General features: G+C 32.7%; 2 protein-coding genes across 2 annotated transcripts; one reads left to right on the top strand and one right to left on the bottom strand.

The window, feature by feature from the left end:
• The first annotated feature begins 1,027 nt into the window (after window positions 1–1,027).
• Window positions 1,028–7,774, top strand: LOC123907347 (imidazole glycerol phosphate synthase hisHF, chloroplastic-like). The gene is made up of 19 exons (XM_045957563.1): window positions 1,028–1,352; window positions 1,473–1,555; window positions 1,984–2,078; window positions 2,801–2,904; window positions 3,466–3,635; window positions 3,751–3,865; window positions 4,491–4,546; window positions 4,650–4,688; window positions 4,795–4,893; window positions 5,046–5,108; window positions 5,190–5,252; window positions 5,355–5,437; window positions 5,602–5,710; window positions 5,798–5,851; window positions 6,111–6,198; window positions 6,515–6,552; window positions 7,049–7,154; window positions 7,243–7,409; window positions 7,516–7,774. Exons 1-19 carry the CDS (start codon window positions 1,202–1,204, stop codon window positions 7,573–7,575), a joined length of 1,743 nt encoding a protein of 580 aa, XP_045813519.1. The 5' UTR covers window positions 1,028–1,201; the 3' UTR covers window positions 7,576–7,774.
• Window positions 7,775–10,800: 3,026 nt separating this feature from the next.
• Window positions 10,801–17,065, bottom strand: LOC123907346 (inter alpha-trypsin inhibitor, heavy chain 4). The gene is made up of 13 exons (XM_045957562.1): window positions 16,518–17,065; window positions 16,141–16,284; window positions 15,835–16,047; window positions 15,494–15,583; window positions 15,271–15,387; window positions 14,913–15,182; window positions 14,494–14,650; window positions 14,260–14,337; window positions 13,361–13,461; window positions 12,776–12,946; window positions 11,898–11,972; window positions 11,679–11,786; window positions 10,801–11,371 (listed from the first exon to the last, which is right to left on the bottom strand). Exons 1-13 carry the CDS (start codon window positions 16,905–16,907, stop codon window positions 11,033–11,035), a joined length of 2,253 nt encoding a protein of 750 aa, XP_045813518.1. The 5' UTR covers window positions 16,908–17,065; the 3' UTR covers window positions 10,801–11,032.
• Between the last annotated feature and the right edge of the window lie 1,245 nt (window positions 17,066–18,310).

The raw sequence follows: 18,310 nt of genomic DNA, 5'->3' as shown, positions 1-18,310 counted from the left end.
CTAAACACTAGGTTAAAATGAGTATATTATACTAAGAAAATGTCAAATTGCATCCCTAACACTTTTCCCATTTTACACTTCCGTTACTTAAGTCGCGGACATTGTAAAATGAGTAATTTTTGAATAATTTTCCCCTTATTGTCCGTTACCTAAGTCGCGGACCCAGACCCATGATGAGAAACATAAACCTAATTCTTTGTTGTTTATTTCCCTTTATTTAATTTAAAGTAGTCGTTGTTGTATTCATTCATCTTTCTTCTTTCTCTAAGTTCATTGTTTTGCTTCTTCCACTCTTTTTCTTCTTCTACGAAACTGAGATTCCATCATCTCAAATCATCATTTCATCGCAGGTCAGACAACCCTATTCTCAAATTCAATTTCTATGTGAAATTCCAATTCTATTATTGCCCCTATATCATTTCAATTTTCATTCAAATTCATTCTCACTGTTATGCCTTGTTTGTGGAACAACACATGTTATTGCTCATTAGTTCCTTCTATCTAATTTGTCTTATTTGTTGGTACATCGTTATAACTATAAGAAATCGATATCTATATATCTATAAGAAATCATGGTGCCATTGTACAAAAAAAAAATCAAGGTGCCATAAAAATACCTAAAATACTCATATCTAAAAAATTGACACCATATCAAAAAACTTAAAATGCGCCTATCTAAAAAATCAGAAATCTATATATCTATAAGAAACCATGGTGCCATAAAAAAAACCTAAAACACTACCCATATCTAAAAAATTGATACCACATCAAAAAATATAAAATGCCTTAGCTAAAAAGTCAGAAATTAAAGTCTCTCCTAAATTTGGACGAAGATAAATTTGCAAGTTTTGATTATGTTTAGGGTTTGCTCTACTAATAAAAACACACAATAAAATCACAGTTTTGAATGTCAGTCGTCAATTTTAATTGAAAACTGTCTTTTCAATAACAATGATCTCATCTCAGCCGTCAATTTCATATCAGACAATTTTTAAAACTGTGTTTTCAATAACAATTATCTCAGCCGTGAATTATGAGTGGCAGGAAATCTTTTTCCTAAAACACGTGCTGTTGAACACTAGCTGCCTACTTCTGAGTCGAGTTTCATTTCAGCTCCTAAAACGAAGCCGTACAAAACACACAACAAAGTACGAACACATTACATTGTTGTTTTATTGTCGTGTAAACATCATCAACAACAATGGAAGCGCCGCCATTGACTCCTTCATATTCCTCTACTTCTCTTCTCATTCGTCACAAAAATCCATCCTCTGTCACTACATTTTCTCGCTCCCCCAATTTCAAAAACCGAACTAAATTCTCAATTCGTGCTTCATCTTCTGCTGATTCTGGTTTGTTTTCTCATTCTAGCAATACCCTTTTGAAAAAATTGTTTTTTCTTCTGGGGATTTTGGTTTTATTTAAACCCTCTCATTTATCTGTTGTGTTTTTTTTTATTTGTTTGTTTGTAGTTGTGACTTTACTTGATTATGGTGCTGGCAATGTTCGGAGTGTTAGGAATGCTATCAGATTCCTCGGGTTTGAAATCAAAGATGTAAACTTTTTAATCCATTTTTCTTAGTGTGCGGTGAAAAAAATTGATTTTTACATGTTTGGTTGCTCTCCGTTAAAATTGATTTTGCCTCCAGAATTAATTCTAACATAGGCTAGAATTTGTAGCTTTTGAGTGAGTTTAAACATGATTTTTACATTGAAATTTATTGTTCAACTCACTTTTACTAAAATTATCCAAACATAAATCAGTTTACATTCAATTTTAAGCTACGTTTGGAGTCAAAAGCTAAGCTACATATCCTAAGAATGAATTATAGAGGCAAAATCAATTTCAATCAACATCACCAAACACGTCATAGTCAATTTTATGTGTGTGGAAACAAATTGGCTTTCCTTAGATGAAACATTAAGCAAGTGTTGCTTTTTTATGATGTGTTTTTGAATTTGAAACAACCGTGTTATTGATAGGTTCAAACCCCAGAAGATATTTTGAATGCAAGCCGTTTAGTCTTTCCGGGTGTTGGAGCATTTGCACCTGCTATGGAGGTGTTAAGTAAAACTGGGTAATTTTTATTTTGGATTTTTTTCCTCCTCAACTCATTTATTATTGATTTAATAATTTGAAGCAATACTATGCCTATGGGGATAGAGTATTAGGCTTCGTAGTTTTAAACAGTGGTCGCAGTAATGGTTGCAGTCGTGCTGCAATCGTTGATATGGTGGAGAATCACAGTCAAATACTGCCTATGCTTCCTTAATCACAATTACATTGCGGTTTTAGAAACATCAGAAGCCGTTATATTGTAGCTTAGATTGCAACGAAGGACCTTTATTTAAAACCCTAATAGTAGGCTTGTTAAGGAAAACAAAGGATAGGATAGGGTATTCATATTAAATTACTATGTACATTAAGAATGTGTTAAACCAAGACTCCAATTATATGTATTGGAATTTTCAATTACTGTACTATTTTCTAAGCAAGATGGGGTTTTGAAATTTTGGAGATAGCCAAGTTTGAAAGGGTTGGAGGCTGTTGAATAATGTATACATCTAATGTGCTGTTCAAATAGCAATATGTCTCATTGTCTATGTACACTTTAATTCTGCTGAATTTACTCTAGGCATTGTCATGTATACGTTCGACGATTTTTTTTTTCTTAAAGAAATTTTTAGTTTAGAACTTCGAGAATTTATACTCTAAATGTTAGGCTTTTTTCTTGAGTTAAATGTTTAATTTTGTCATTCATTTTAGTATCAATCTGCAAGCACTGTCATAATTTTGCAGGATGGGTGAGGCACTATGTTCATATATTGAAAGGGATCGCCCATTTTTAGGCATTTGTCTTGGACTTCAATTGCTTTTTGAATCCAGTGAGGAGAACGGACCAAGTCAGTTATAAATCCTCTATTATTATTACTACTATATTTTATATATTTGGTAATCCTTTAATTCCGTTCTGAACATTTTAGTATTATGTCATAAATGGTTGCCAAGATTTTCATGCTTAATGAAGTGCTATAAGCTAACAAGAGCAACAGTTTTTTTACTCATATATGATCATTGAGATGAATGAGATGTATGAAATGAATGAATTGAGTGGATGTATGCGGAAATATAAGGTTATCAACACAATTTATTTTTTGGAGTTGCATCATCAATTGATGAGAAGATTATGGAAACTCGGTTAAGATGATTTGATCATGTGATATAAAAATCCATAGAGGGAAAATCAAATGGAGACTTGCTTAAGATGATTTATCTTTTTTAGCGTGAGAAAAACGGATCTAATACAAGATATTTTGATTGAAATGAGTAGAGGAAGACCAAAGAAAACTTTAGAAAAATTAGTAAAAAAGGCCATGTTCTGATATTAATTTTTTTAAGAGTAAGTTACCTTTTTATTCACACTTAATTGAAGTATTGAATGGACAAATATGCTTTTGAATCAGTAAAAGGTCTTGGCTTAATACCTGGAACCGTTGGGCGATTTGATTCATCAAATGGTTTTAGGGTGCCACATATTGGATGGAACGCTTTACAAATCGCAAAGGAGTCAGAAATTTTGGATGACGTTGGAAACCGCCATGTCTATTTTGTGCACTCTTACCGTGCCATGCCTGTATGTTTCCACTTTTCTCTAAAAACATCCGTGTTACTTTGTCTGTCACATTCATATTCTATGTTTTTATCACTTGTGAAATTGTTAAAGTAATCTGATTTGTTTCATTTCCCAGTCAGATGATAACAAAGAGTGGATATCCTCCACCTGTGACTATGGTGATAAATTTATAGCATCAATTAGAAGAGGAAAAGTGCATGCAGTTCAATTCCATCCAGAGAAGAGTGGAGGCAAGTTTTACCTTCGTTACCGATCTCTTGAGTGTTTTGGTATTTTTCTATTTTTTCATGTTAAGATATACCCAGAGCCCAGTGTTGTCAAATATCGGCCATGGCGGATTTTTTGATAACCTCCATGGCCAGTTTTGGTAGGATGGCTGCGTCATGGTGTTTTATGGCAGATCAAATTGGCATTTTTTTGCGTTCTTCCATCTGCAATCCATAACACTGGATATACCTAACCCTAAATCATGGAGATCACAATCTTCATTGAAATTTGTACTCTATTAGTAATCAGTGTTGTTTAATAGCAGAAACCACTATGAAAACCGCAGTGCAATCCTAGTTTTTCGCCGCTAGTTTCTGCTAGCTCGTGTAGCAGCAATAGAGGAAAACAGAATTTTAGGGTATTTTATAATAATAAAACTGAAGAATCTGATTGTGTGCCAAGACCTACTTTTAAAACAAAAAAACTGAAGAGTCAATAATTGTGTGCAAATTCTACATTATTTTTTTTTTCCAGAGGAATACAATAGTTCTTTAAGACTTATTTATTTATATATAAGGCCAAAAAAAACTTTTATCCTCTTCTAGGCTGGTTTATTATTTTTCTGATTTGTGAAATGAAATTTTGCAGATGTTGGTCTCTCAATTTTGAGAAGATTCTTGTATCCAAAATCAAATGTGGCAAAGGTGGCCTTCATGCCTTTTTATAAATATCTTATACTATATCACTACTATTATGATCATTTTGACTTATGGTAACTAACCATTTGTGATATTCACTTGAAGACAGAAGACCGGTGAAGGCAAAGCTTCAAAACTTGCAAAAAGGGTAATAGTTATGGAAACCCCTTTCTAGTTTAATCTAGTTTATATGTATACTCGGTCTCATCAATGTTTTCATTATTTTATTTGCTAACAACGCATTCTCTATGAAGGTGATTGCATGTCTTGATGTGAGAGCAAATGATAACGGGGACCTTGTTGTAACCAAAGGAGACCAGTATGATGTAAGAGAAAATACAAAAGAGAATGAGGTAACATAGACAACACTCATATTTCAATAATATTTAAGATTTTGGGGTTTTTCTGATAGGGCATATGCCAAAATATAGACGAAAACTACTCTTTGGTGCAGATATGCCAAAATTGTATGATTATCATCTTATGAAACTGTTTTAATTGTCAGGTTAGGAATCTTGGCAAGCCAGTTGAGCTTGCTGAACAGTACTATAAAGATGGAGCTGATGAGGTAACACCTTTGACAATTAGGTTGTTTTCACATATATTATGAAGCTTGTTCTTTACAACTAACGTTCAACCTTGGATGCAGGTCAGCTTTCTAAACATTACTGGTTTTCGCGACTTCCCTCTTGGCGATTTACCGATGTTGCAGGTTTGTGAGATGTGCCAACATACTAGTTTTTATTAGTTGGTGCTGGTTTTATTTTATCCAATACATCTGTTGGTGTTTCATGCTCACTATGGTCCTTGATAGGTATTGCGATACACGTCAGAAAATGTTTTTGTTCCCTTAACAGTTGGTGGTGGAATTAGAGATTTTACAGATTCACAAGGAAGGTATTATTATTACTAACTTTTATGCTGAATAGTGAATTGTTGATTACGCTGTTGTCTTTTTTGCTACATTCTTTTTAATTAAATTTGTCGACTTTTAATTTTCTATCTAAGTGTTCTTTGCTCGGAAGATTTATAATTGTTTCATCCAAATACCTATATTCTAGGCACTATTCTAGTTTGGAAGTAGCCGCAGAATATTTTAGGTCTGGTGCTGACAAGATATCCATTGGAAGTGATGCGGTTTATGCTGCTGAAGAATATTTACGAACTGGAGTATGGAATTCAACCTATTGCTTGTTTCTATTGATATCCTCTAAAAAATTGTGTTATTTCTGATGTTGCAATGGCTGTCACATTTAGGTAAAGACAGGGAAGACCAGTTTAGAGCAGATATCAAGAGTTTACGGGAATCAGGTAAAGCTAAGAGCCCATAGTGACGTCTACTTGTGTATGTATAAGTACTTGATGAGACTCCCTTAACATGCATGTACCGGAAACCTCCCCTCCCCCTTTCACTACATGACATTGAATTATTACCTGTTCTTTCAAATTAATGTATATATCAGTATATGTTGCTGCATATTTTATAACAATTATTCTGTGTGTTTTTTTGTGTGTTATACTTGATATATGGATTCAGTTGACTATATACCAATTGATTTTCAATTTGCAGGCAGTGGTTGTTAGTATTGATCCCCGTAGAGTTTACATAAACAATCCAAATGACGTGCAATTCCAGACCATAAAGGTTTCTAGTCCAGGTGCAGCTTTTTCTTTCTTCCTGATTTTATATTTTTCTGCAAGAGTTGTCCAAATTGATTGAATCATACCATAATGATTAATGAGATACATAGGTCAATTGCAAGTAGGATTGTAGGAAGATCTGGCTTCTTTAGGTTTGGTCCTGAAGAATTTATGCCTAGTACTTGTTGAAGTAGGATTGTCATATGGATGTATTCTTTTCTCTTCTACTGTTATTTCTCCCCATTTACCTTTTGATAGCACTTTAAGATGAAAAACCGAGAAGATGATGTTTCATGCAAACTAATATTCATAACCGTTTTATGTCGGTTTCAGGTCCAAATGGAGAAGAATATGCCTGGTATCAGTGTACAGTAAGTTCATTATCTCTCTACACTATATTTTTTAACATGTTCATTGAGCTAGATCTTTTAATCTTGTTTTTCGTTCATTTAAACACTGCACTATTAAAACTAGACATTGCTAGCAAGACAACGGATAATTGATTCTTCCTGTCATGCAAAATTTGACCAGTTACAATTATATATAGTTTCTAGAGAGTAAATAAATTAAGGACGACTTGATATGATGTAAAAAACATTGAGGTTTATCATTGTTAAGTAACAGTTTTACAAGAATAAAATATATAAAACATGGTATAAGAAATGCTATTAAATGGTAGTCATCTAACATGAAAGAAATATGAAAGTAACATCAATGAAAGAATATGGTAAAGTGGTTTTGACGTGGTAGAACTCAGAGAGATTGTAATTCACGCATTTCTTAGAATTTTGTGAAAGGCAAAGAATAAAATTTGACTCTACATTCCTGATATTCTTGTCTCACAATACTTCTTTTGTCTATCGTAAGGTTAATGGCGGGCGTGAAGGCCGGCCTATCGATGCTTATGAACTAGCAAAAGCTGTTGAAGAACTTGGTGCTGGAGAAATACTATTAAACTGCATCGATTGTGATGGTCAGTCTCGCTCTCTATCTTTATATTTAATAATATGCTGCTTTTATTCTTTATAATTTTTTAATCTCTATTGTTATCAATATTTCAGGTCAAGGAAAAGGATTTGATGTAGATTTGATCAAGTTAATATCAGATGCTGTAAGTATCCCTGTGATTGCTAGTAGTGGCGCTGGTGTTCCTGACCACTTTTCCAATGTGTTTACTAAAACCAATGCATCTGCCGCACTTGCCGCAGGCATTTTTCATAGGAAGGAGGTATAACTTTTGTTTTATTAATTTCTTAATTCCAAGGGAAATTGTTGTTGTGATATTTCAGTTCATATTATCATATTACTCTTGATAATTTTTTCGTAAACTGCAGGTACCTATTCAGTCTGTGAAAGAACATTTGTTGAAGGAAGGCATAGAAGTCAGAATCTGATCCTTACATTTTAGTGAAGTTTTCCAGAAATACACTATGTTATAGCAAAGCATGTTGTATTTTATAGCGCATTTAAAATCTTAATTTTGTCAGAATGTGACATTTTACCTCTACGATCTCTCAAAACCATACCGTGTTTACTTCTATATTTGACCATTTATTTTTACAAACCCTATAGTACAGGTTTTGATGTTTTTCATGTATGTCTGATGTTGGTTCTATATGATTATGATGAGACACGGTTTAGGATACTATTCTTGAAAGTCTCAGTTTAATGAGCATTATAATGTTCAATATGATCCTGACAAAGGATCATTTTATGCGTTGACGGGTTATGTATGTGGTATTCCTTTGGACTCAAATGAGTGATAAACTTTCCTAAGAGGTTTAACATTGTTGCATTGCATGCCCAAGCTAGAGATCGAATCCATAACTTTGAATGCATTTTCTCTAGTAAGATTAGTTTTCTCAATAAGACCGTAATGAAGAGCTCTTTGAATTTATTTTGTTTACAATTACATCTTGGACGGAGGTGGTATTTGAGTAAGTATCCTTTATTTCTAAACATTATATTTTTGATACTTTTATCATGTCATCTTCATCTTAATATTAATCATTAAAAGTGTCCAAAGTTGGAAGGTCCACAAAATCCTGTTTTTTTTTTTCTTTCATGTTTCTTTTCTCAACTAATCACACCAAAAGTGATCCATGGCATTTTTTTGAGTTTAATGGTTACCTAAGAAGAAACCTATCCTATATTTTCGGTGATGAGTTAATGAATCCATCGATCATAATGAATCCATCGATCATTCTTTACATTTATGATGATTAGGTAATGTTATAGTACTGTAATAAATAATTTTGATCAATATGGTTTCACATCAATACTTTCACATTTGCGTCTGAGTGAATTATTCTTGCCATTTGCATCAATATGGTTTCACATTTGCGGCTATGTCATTCTAGTGTATCTGTGCATGCTACAGATATTGTGCCACAATCCCATTCATTATTTTTATCTACATAAATGCAAGGAGGATGTATAGCTGATATAGGATCGCCCCGTCCTTTGTAGCTCTCAGTCCCACTCAGTGCCGCTACCCACCTCTATTCCGATCTATATATTCATATAGCCGTTACCGTGAAATTTGATCTGATTGGAGAACAACATTATGTTGATGTTGAAAAATGGGATGTGGTATGGGGCGTTGGCAAATTAATTTAAGTATCAACCGATAAATATTTTTTATTAAATTTTAAAATTTTAAATATCTTGTCCATTTTGCTAATATTTTTTTTACTAGCAAAATGGACAAGGTATTTAAAATTGAAACCATTTATTCCTTCAACCGTCTCATTTTGATGTGTGTTTATATATTGTATAAATATAATCACTTCAATATAATATTAATTATTTTTTATAATTATACTTTCTGATCCTAGTATTTCATTTTTTCATACATGATAATAATGGACACGCCAATATTTGATAAGATTAATTTCTAGTTTTAGTTGTGTGGCATAGTTTACTTTGTATATGATTTACACCGATTTTGGAGTTGCTTGCACATTTTCAATAATTATTTGCTTTGCACATCTTGTCAATAGATTCTTTTCAACAAGTAATTCTACTATTTGAAATGTATGAGACATTAAATGCGGGTAGTATATCTTTTGGTCGAAATTTGAACTTTAGTTCGTCATATTGTAAAAATCTTTCATTCTTTCACTTTCTTTCTATCACATAATTCCTCTCTTATGTTGAAGAGGAAAGGATTGCTTATGGGGTTTGCATGAAGTGATTCTTTTTAAACGTGGTTTGGGGATTGTGTCCTAATAACAAAGGAAGAGCCTTCATTTCATTTGCATGCTATGCATTGCCTTTGAGGGTTTACTTACCCCGCGTTAACCATTCACAAGGTAGTAATGAATAACGGGGCACTAATTACACAAGGTAGTAATCAACATAGTGTGACACAAGTGATAGATATTTTGATCTCTTAACCATTGGATTCTGGGTTCGATCCCCGGACGGTGCGTATGGAGAAGCATTTTGATCTCAGTTACTATCTTTGGTTTATCCAAAAAAAAAAAGAAAAAAGAGAGCAATACTAAATAGAGCGACTAATTTTCTCACGAAAGCATCACAAATTTGCTTTCAGCCGATTAAAATCATGTATTGGGCAGAAAACACGGTGGGAAGTTGCATTACTATTGTGCCTGCTAGTTAGTTTTACATTCGACAAGAATTTGGGATAAATTATTCTCATTTCCGTAATCTTTACAACTACACAATAGAAAACCAACAAATGGCAAAAAAAAAAAGAGTAGGATTTTAGGTTTTATTAAATGCCAAAAACTTTTCTTTTTAGGTAATTTGAAAAAATGAATATCCTTCATAAACCGAGAGAGATTCTTGTTCCAAATTGTCTCATGAGGTGACTTCTTTACACACACATATATAGTATATTATATAGTATATATAGGAGTATAATGATAATTTATTAGAAAGCACCAATCATACCTTTATTTACGGCCTCATTTTGTATGACATTAAAAAAAAAACTTTAGAATTTTTTTTTCTTAACGTTTCCTTTAGATTGTGCTACACTCAATATTTTATCTTTAAATGCATTTAATATTAGGTTAACATATTAGAATTTTTAACTTTAATCACAATTGAAACACATGTTCTAGTGATTGAAAAACTTTATTGTAAGCAAATGATGTAGGTTCGATTCTCATGGTAGACAAATTTGATTTTTTTTTTTAATATAAAACTACAATAAAAAGAGAGGGAAAATGAGCAAGAAAAAGATTACATTAGGTTTAGGATTAAGATATCGAAATAAACTTAGAATACAACAAGAGATAGCAACAATTTCAAGGAAATTTAAAAAACAGCATAAGCTAACATCCCATAAAAAAATCTCATTGAAAGTATTTGTGATTGTGATAGTATAATAGGATCCATAAAAGGTAATATTAATATATATCAAACAGATTCGGATTTGCACTATACAAAATTTTCACAGAAAAAAATGGATAAAAATTATGGTATCTTGGACGCGAAATCGGTTTTGCTGTTGTAGTAGTAGTGTTTGTTTCTTCGCATATATCATTATATCATTTCTCGAGTACACCGGGGTCTTTATTTGGATATTTTAAAATGATAGGAACAAAATAAGCAAAGAAAAAGCACAATAGAAGAAGAATCAAAGAAAGTTCAACAGAAAATTGTTGGCAATGTACCTTGTATAAATTCTTCTTTCTAGGCAAAGTTTACTTTCTGTTGCAAGTATAAACTTGCACGACTATCCTTAAAAATCTATACACAAGAAAAGCAACCGGCAAATAGTAACAGAAGACTTACTCATATACATATTTCCAAAAGAACAACTATATTCATAGCAATTTATATGCGGTAAAATACAATAATCTTGAAACTGAGTCGATTTCAGTTGTCGTCTCCACAACAGCATATATGTGAACAACATTCAAGGCAGGCGAGGCATCCCAAACCAATGCATAGCTGGTTCAGTACAGTTAAGCATTGGTTGTTCATCCTGGAAAAGCATTGGACGCAGCACATACAGCAACAGTAACCACACACGGTGTCAACGCAATTTGAGGCTGCTTTAAAGATTTCAGCCATTTCAGGCTTCGTTTCATATCCTGGAGGAGTATTTTCAGCTGTTGCTTTCAAGTCGCCAAAGCCAATACCTACGTGTGGGAGTAGAATCGTCCTCTGTCCTTGGACATTTGCATCGTGCTTAGAAAGTTTCTTTTTTAACACCTGAATCAAAATTATTGAAAATGTACTGTTTAGAAAATCTTTTACAACATTTTAATCTATGCTTTATAACAATATAGGCAAACCATAAATAGATTATGTGCTTGAAGTTAAAACAGACAGGCTGACTAGGTGTTTTTAGATATTTCAATGTTCTTTTGTGACAATTCAGATATTTCAATATCATATCTCTAAGAATAAATGACAGTACATTTTCAAAAGAAAAATTGTAGACACAATATCATAATGAAAGCATTGTTTAATATCTTTTTTATTTATTAGAGAAAATCATCAAACTTCTGATACTTACTTCTTTGGATCCAGATGATTCCTTGATTTTCTTTAGATGATCAGTCTCAAGCATAATCATACAGGTATACTCAGATGTAAAGCCAGTCTGCAAGCTCAGTTTTGCGACCTGCCAATTAAATGATGTGGCATAAGAAAATTTATCGAATAAAGAGACAACATAATCTATATTATGTAAATACTTAGGGGTGATACTGATAGCATAGGAAATTTTACCAACCTTTTGTTCTAATTGTTTATTTTCTGAAAGCCATGCCTGAGCAGTAAGAAGTTGTATTTGATCTCTTGCCGAAACCTGTGGAAGAGAAAATAGAGCAACACAATGAGTATTAATAATAAAGGAAGTGAAACAGAAAGGTAAAAATTGTGGAAATTTATTCATAAAGCAGCATCTAGTTAAAGATGAACGTGTCAAATAACCGATTATCCCAAAAGCTTAAGCTGTTAGGAATAGAGTCATATCAATGGTTTTATATTATTTCTAACACGCCCCCTCACGCAAGAGCCCACTTGGGCTTGAAGCGCGGATAATGCATAGGCTCACCTACCATATGCTTAAATTCCACTTTTTAATTAGAAAGTGAGGGGAGCGGGGATCGAACTCTAGACCACTTAGTCATAGAGGCTCTGATACCATGTCAAATAACCGATTATCCCAAAAGCTTAAGCTGTTAGGATAGAGTCATATAAATGATTTTATATTATTTCTAACAGAACGGACCACGACTGAGAATATAAGATGAAGCAAACATGTATTTATGAATCACAGACAAAGAGAAGGAGTATACCAATATAAAGGATGGCCAACAATCCAATGTTCTTTGTATACCAATATAAAGACTTAAGATATATGAAGGAAGAAAAGGAATGTATGTAATTTGTCTAGATCCTAATTTATTAGGTTTTATAGTACTGTTAAAACATGACCTAGCAATTAACATGTGCTTCAAGGAAAAACATTCTTTGATGCAGTTCACATAAACATGAAATTGTTTGCTTATGCAGCACCCACAAACAAAATATAGAACCTCCTCTACGGAAATAATAGATATAATTTTGAAACAAGAAAGTTGAGTATGCTAGTAGTAGAAGATTTACCCTTTGTACAGGTATGCCCTTATCCTTTTGTATCTTCAAATCTATCTCAAAATTACTGAAATCAGCCATGATGCCTTTGACTTTGAGAGTTTCAGGAAAATTTCCCTTGTATCTGCCGGATAAAACCAATGGACCCTCTGACGAAAGATCCGGGATATGGGAAGGGAATACCTATCATAAAACATTACAGATAATGCCGTAAGAAAGAGCCACAAGCTTAGAGAAAACTGGTAAAATTGAAACATATACAAGAGGATTGTAACAGAAAGTAAATAGTAATAATTTTCAGATCATGTGGATTCCATCATGGCAGAATATATATATGTTTTCATTTTCAAACAACACTCTAAAGACTTTTTCAAAAAAACAACACTCTAAAGAAGATATAAACAGAAATGAATTATCAAAGCTGTAGTTATATACTACAATCCCCAAAGGTGTAAATGAACTTCAGTATTCAGTACTCACATGGAAAGGCGGAGAACAATAAAAATGAACTTGTTTTTGAGTAGTACAAAGCATATTTTTGGTAAGGACCATGGGAAAGAATGAAAATCAGGAAGCCAGAAATGTTATTTTTTTTACCTCAACAAGATCGATTTCATCCAACATGTCCATTTTGATATTTGCAAGAATGAGCGATGAAGCTTTTTCAAACAATGACAGCATTCGAGGCTCAATCAAATCTGGCAATCCAAAAAAAGAGGCACAACAATAAGATTACTAGTAAATGTAGAATGCATACAAAGTTTAGATAGGGCCATTGAAGAAATTAAAGTGAGAGTTTCAATTGCAAGTGACAAACCAGCAAAATTACTTCTGTTGCAAAGATGAGAGAGAGAGAGAGAGAGAGAGAGAGAGAGATTCTTAGAATTATGGATGTAAAATTATTGTTTGGATAAACAAATAAATTAAGTGCTTATGGCGTAAGTAAGAGCTTATGCTGCATAAGCTATCTGTGTTTAAATGTGTGTCTAATGAAAAGTTCTTACACAAAAAGTGTTTGAATGTAATTACAAAAACCCTTATAAAATGTGATATTTTGCTTTCATGTCAGTTTATCATCATATTGAAATACATAAGCTAATTCATAAGCTTGTTAGGGGAGCTTATGAAAAACAGCTTATAAATGGTCATAAGCTCTTGTGATTTTCTCTCCCATACAGTTTCACAGGCACTTATGCCATTACATAAGTCTAAATAAACAAATAAGCCACTCGACACGGCCCCTATGTATACTACATCGTCTCTGATCCTTGAATAAAACTTAAAAAGTTCATTGTAGTAGAGTCAAATGTCAATAATTAGATGATCCAAATAGAATTATGGAACCGACCCCTCATGTAATCTAATTGTTGTTAGACACATTGATATGGTTTGATAACAGAAATTTCTCTAAACCTAAAAGTGTTAACTTGCAACAAAAAAATGAAATAAGCAAGTACAGTGCCATGTACTTCTTTAAAATTTAATTCAAAACTTACCCACATCCAGTGCAGCATCATATTGGCCCCTACCAATCATAGCAAGCATCCGCAAGAAATAATGATTGCAGAATGAACCTGAGGTTGAATGAGGTGTAACATTTAAAATAAGCAAATTATAATATGGTGAATTTTTACAATTACTTAACACAAATTGGAAGAATTAAGAGCAAGACCTTGAACAGGGTTTATCAGATAAAGAAATTTTTTTGTTCAAAGTACTAGAAGTCATACCTATACCAAAAGTGTATATTCGAGGGCATATTGACTCTCCATTGATCATATGATTTTTTACCATATCACAAATTTGTCTCTCGTCTTCAACAGTTCCATCTGTAACTAGGAAAATTATCGGAACTGAACTTCGAGCACCTGATAGCATTTCTATTGCCTGAACAGAAAAGACAACAAATACATAAATACATTCTACCCAATAACAAAGGGCACAAAATAACTATTACGGTGATCTAGTCTGAGAACACATAAACGAAGAAGAATCTGAGGAATGAGTTCTCCAAAGCCTCAATGCAGAAAGTTGAGCATAGATTGATTTGTATGCTTAGTACATAACATGTTGGTTCAGTATTAACCACTGCTCAATAATCTTATAATCTTTCTGTTTATGAAAAGCTGCATATATTTTGTTGGTATACCGTATTTAACGGATGTGAAATATTTGTACCGCCTCCAGCAACAAAGTTCGTGTTGATCCACTCATTGGCCCTTTCTACAGCATCATTGGAAGCCAATTCCATTGATTTTGAAAATAGATGACTCTCTCCATTAAAGGCTATAATTGTAAACAAATCATCGGGATTAAGCTTAGCGAGAGCAGACAGTAATGCATTCTTTGTGTCATCCATTAGCTTTCCCTGCATGCTTCCACTGATGTCTATGATGAATATTATCTCCTTTTTGAATATCTAAACATCACGAACAAGAAGGATTAGAAGTGAGAATAGAAAAAACAATTTCAATCACACACTCAAAGTTTACTATTAGTGTACAAACCTTCTTATGCTGAATATCTCCAGGAGAAAGATATATGTAGAACATCTCTCTTTGATCGAAATCATGCACAGATGCAGATTCCAAGAGAACGCCACCATTTATACGACTTGACGACACCTACATACAGATAACAATGTAACATGCTAATAATTAATAAGATACTCTTTCAATCATTTGCGAAGCTACAAAGAAAAGCATAAAATAAAATGACCAGGAGTCTTACTGCATAAGAAAAGCTAAAATCATCTTTTGACCATGAGAGAACATCGTTATCACATAAGAAACCTATACTCCCAGCTTGACGCCTCACTTCCTGTACAGTCAGAATAAAATGGTCAATAGGTTATATACTATATATCTTCTGTGAAATTTCAACAATGGTCCAGTGTTGTTAAATAGCGGCTCTATAACGTGACACATTTTGAAAATAACCGCTATTTTAGTACAAAATGTTGTCAAATAATGAATTTATCTATCGGTTTACACAGTGGAAATTATTTTCTGCAATCCGTGATTAACAAAACCGCAGTGGTGCCATATGTGAAAATCCAACCAAATAAGAACCTGTAGAGGATGGCTTGTTGTTTTGAACAGAAGCTCACTTCCAGCAACAACATCAACATTCAGTCGTATCTTTTCTCTTTTAGCCATTCTCTTCCCAGCAGGGTTTATAAATTCAGGAAAGGTAAACGGCACATTCAAAGAGTACTCGCCATTGGAGCATACTACTTTCTGAGACCAATTAATTTTAATCGATAAATTTGAACCCCCATCAATCTGTCACAAACATCATAAACATATTAAGACAACTCACTAAATTAAACAAAAATAGAAATCAACATCACTTAAACACTTGAGCTAAATATTCACCTCTGGTATAGTTAACATAAATATATTTGATTTAAGAAATCCTCCATTTTGAGCTTGTGTAGCACTTTGATTTTCATCCATAACTACCAGTTGAGTAGAATAAGATTTTCTCATAGCATTAACCTCAACACCTAGAATTGAACCCTGTTAGCAAAATCATATGAAAAATAAATAAATTAGTTCATCATATTCTAAACTTCAATGCAACTTCAATGCATAAATTAAGTTTTCAAAAAAAAAAAGAAAAAAGACCGTTAGAGTAAAAAGCTATTAACTACTAGTAGTATAATAGTATGAATAAAAAATTGAGAATAAAGAAAACTTCAAACGGACACAAAAAAACAGATAAAGCTGCAAAAAAAAAAAAAAAGTAGTACCTCGTGGCCGATTGGAATGGCGAGACGGCAATCACAGGAGCTGCTACCGGTAATGCAATGGAGTCTCCAAGTACCGGAGACGGTGATAATAGCAGTATCAAGATAACAATCAATTTCCATTTCAATTGCGTTCATCTGAAGCGGAATAAGTGCCGGAGGATCACAGCGTCCATAGACGTGTGGTTGGTAGCTAGCGATATCTGGATTATCTACGATCGCTGGATCGGAGATAACTGCATAAACCATTGGTGCTTTAGGAAGAAGTGCGTTTGTTGACCTTTCCATTAAGGTTGGTAGCTTCGGCGGCGCAACGGCTCTGTCTTTCCCGAAGTATATGCGTTTAGAGAGCTTCATTCCGTCGTCGACGGCTCTACAGAATTCGTCCGCCATTAGAGAGAGTGAAAAAGCTTAGAAGAAGAAAGAAAACCCTTTGAAGAAGAAGAATAATAATTGAAAAAATGAATAAATAAATTAGTAAAAGAAAAGAATTAAGAAAGGGTTTGTGATTAAGGGAAGGTGAGAGTGTGTTTGTGTGTGTGTGTGGGTCCTTCTTAAAGTGTAAGCATTTGGTTTTCCGTTATAAGCCACGTGCGACCATTTGCGTCGTGACACGTGTGTTTTTCCACCGTCGGCAAATGGAATGCGGAATTGGATTTCTTATTGCGTGGACCCAAATTCGGTTGATCCGCGTTTTAGATTTGATTAATTATGTATGTATGATTAATAACTTGATCTTTTCCCTTAAATAATGTTTGATGAAATGTTATAGCTTGTTTGGAGTATGTGGATATAGTCTAGTATTAAACTTTGCATCTAAAATGAAAAAAAATTAAAAGTTATTACAAGTTTAACTTTAGATACTCTACTTGGTATTTATTTATTTAATAATTAATGTGAGCTGAATTTGACACGGAGGATTATAGTTCGATCTCCTGTAAATTGCGATTGTTAGGGGCTGAAACCAGTTAATGCTAGAACTAATTCTTGAACTAGATTAGACAGTCTAGTCGTCTGGATACTGGTGGTGTGAAAACAAAAAAAAACCCAATTAATCTTTGAGACACGACTTCTAATATCAACGTATATGGAGTCTCATTTAGAATTTTCTTTTATACTCCCTCCGGTCACTATTGTAAATAAATTTATTGTTTTTAGCTCATTAGAATAGTGATGTATTTATTACTAATATATTAAAATCGATTACTATCAAAGTTATTAATTTATCTTTATTATTTTTAACCACGTTACAAGATTTATATCCTTCATTGTAATTTCACTAAAAGAATATATATATATATATATATATATATATATATATATATATATATATATATATATATATATAAACAATATAAGATAAATACAAAAAATAATAAAATATAGACATAACAAGATGAGTAAGAAAAATATTATATATGAATCTATGCATAAAAATAAATTATGGACAGAATATAGAAAAAATAAGTGTATACAGGAAAAATGGAAACATTATACATTATCCAAAAAGAAACATAAAAAATACCTATATTAAAAAAAAAAAAAACATACACAATATTTTTCATAAAAAAATAAATAAATAATATAACTACCATGTTTACTGCTAACTATTACTAATAATTAGTCAAAAAAACTATTACTAATAATAATAAAATAAAGTTAATTGCTATCAAATTTACTAAATTACCCTATATATTTCTAATAAAATTTTGAATTTTCGATTAAAAAATATATACAGGATCATTATTTGTCACTGAAACATAAAATATTGGATAAATAAGCTTTACAAAAAATAA

The sequence above is a fragment of the Trifolium pratense genome, linkage group LG2 (genome assembly GCF_020283565.1).
Source record: "Trifolium pratense cultivar HEN17-A07 linkage group LG2, ARS_RC_1.1, whole genome shotgun sequence".
NCBI classification, from domain to species: Eukaryota; Viridiplantae; Streptophyta; class Magnoliopsida; order Fabales; family Fabaceae; genus Trifolium; species Trifolium pratense.
Note: the sequence above shows the minus strand (reverse complement) of the source record. Positions and strands in the feature narration are given on the sequence as shown.

Coding starts and splice junctions, on each gene's coding strand:
- LOC123907346 (XM_045957562.1), bottom strand. CDS start 16,907: ATGGCGGACGAATTCTGTAGAGCCGTCGACGACGGAATGAAGCTCTCT. Junction 12,947..13,360: donor ATGAAATCGATCTTGTTGAG/GTAAAAAAAATA, acceptor GTTTTATGATAG/GTATTCCCTTCCCATATCCC. Junction 11,787..11,897: donor ATAAACAATTAGAACAAAAG/GTTGGTAAAATT, acceptor TTTAATTGGCAG/GTCGCAAAACTGAGCTTGCA.
- LOC123907347 (XM_045957563.1), top strand. CDS start 1,202: ATGGAAGCGCCGCCATTGACTCCTTCATATTCCTCTACTTCTCTTCTC. Junction 2,079..2,800: donor GAGGTGTTAAGTAAAACTGG/GTAATTTTTATT, acceptor ATAATTTTGCAG/GATGGGTGAGGCACTATGTT. Junction 2,905..3,465: donor CAGTGAGGAGAACGGACCAA/GTCAGTTATAAA, acceptor CTTTTGAATCAG/TAAAAGGTCTTGGCTTAATA.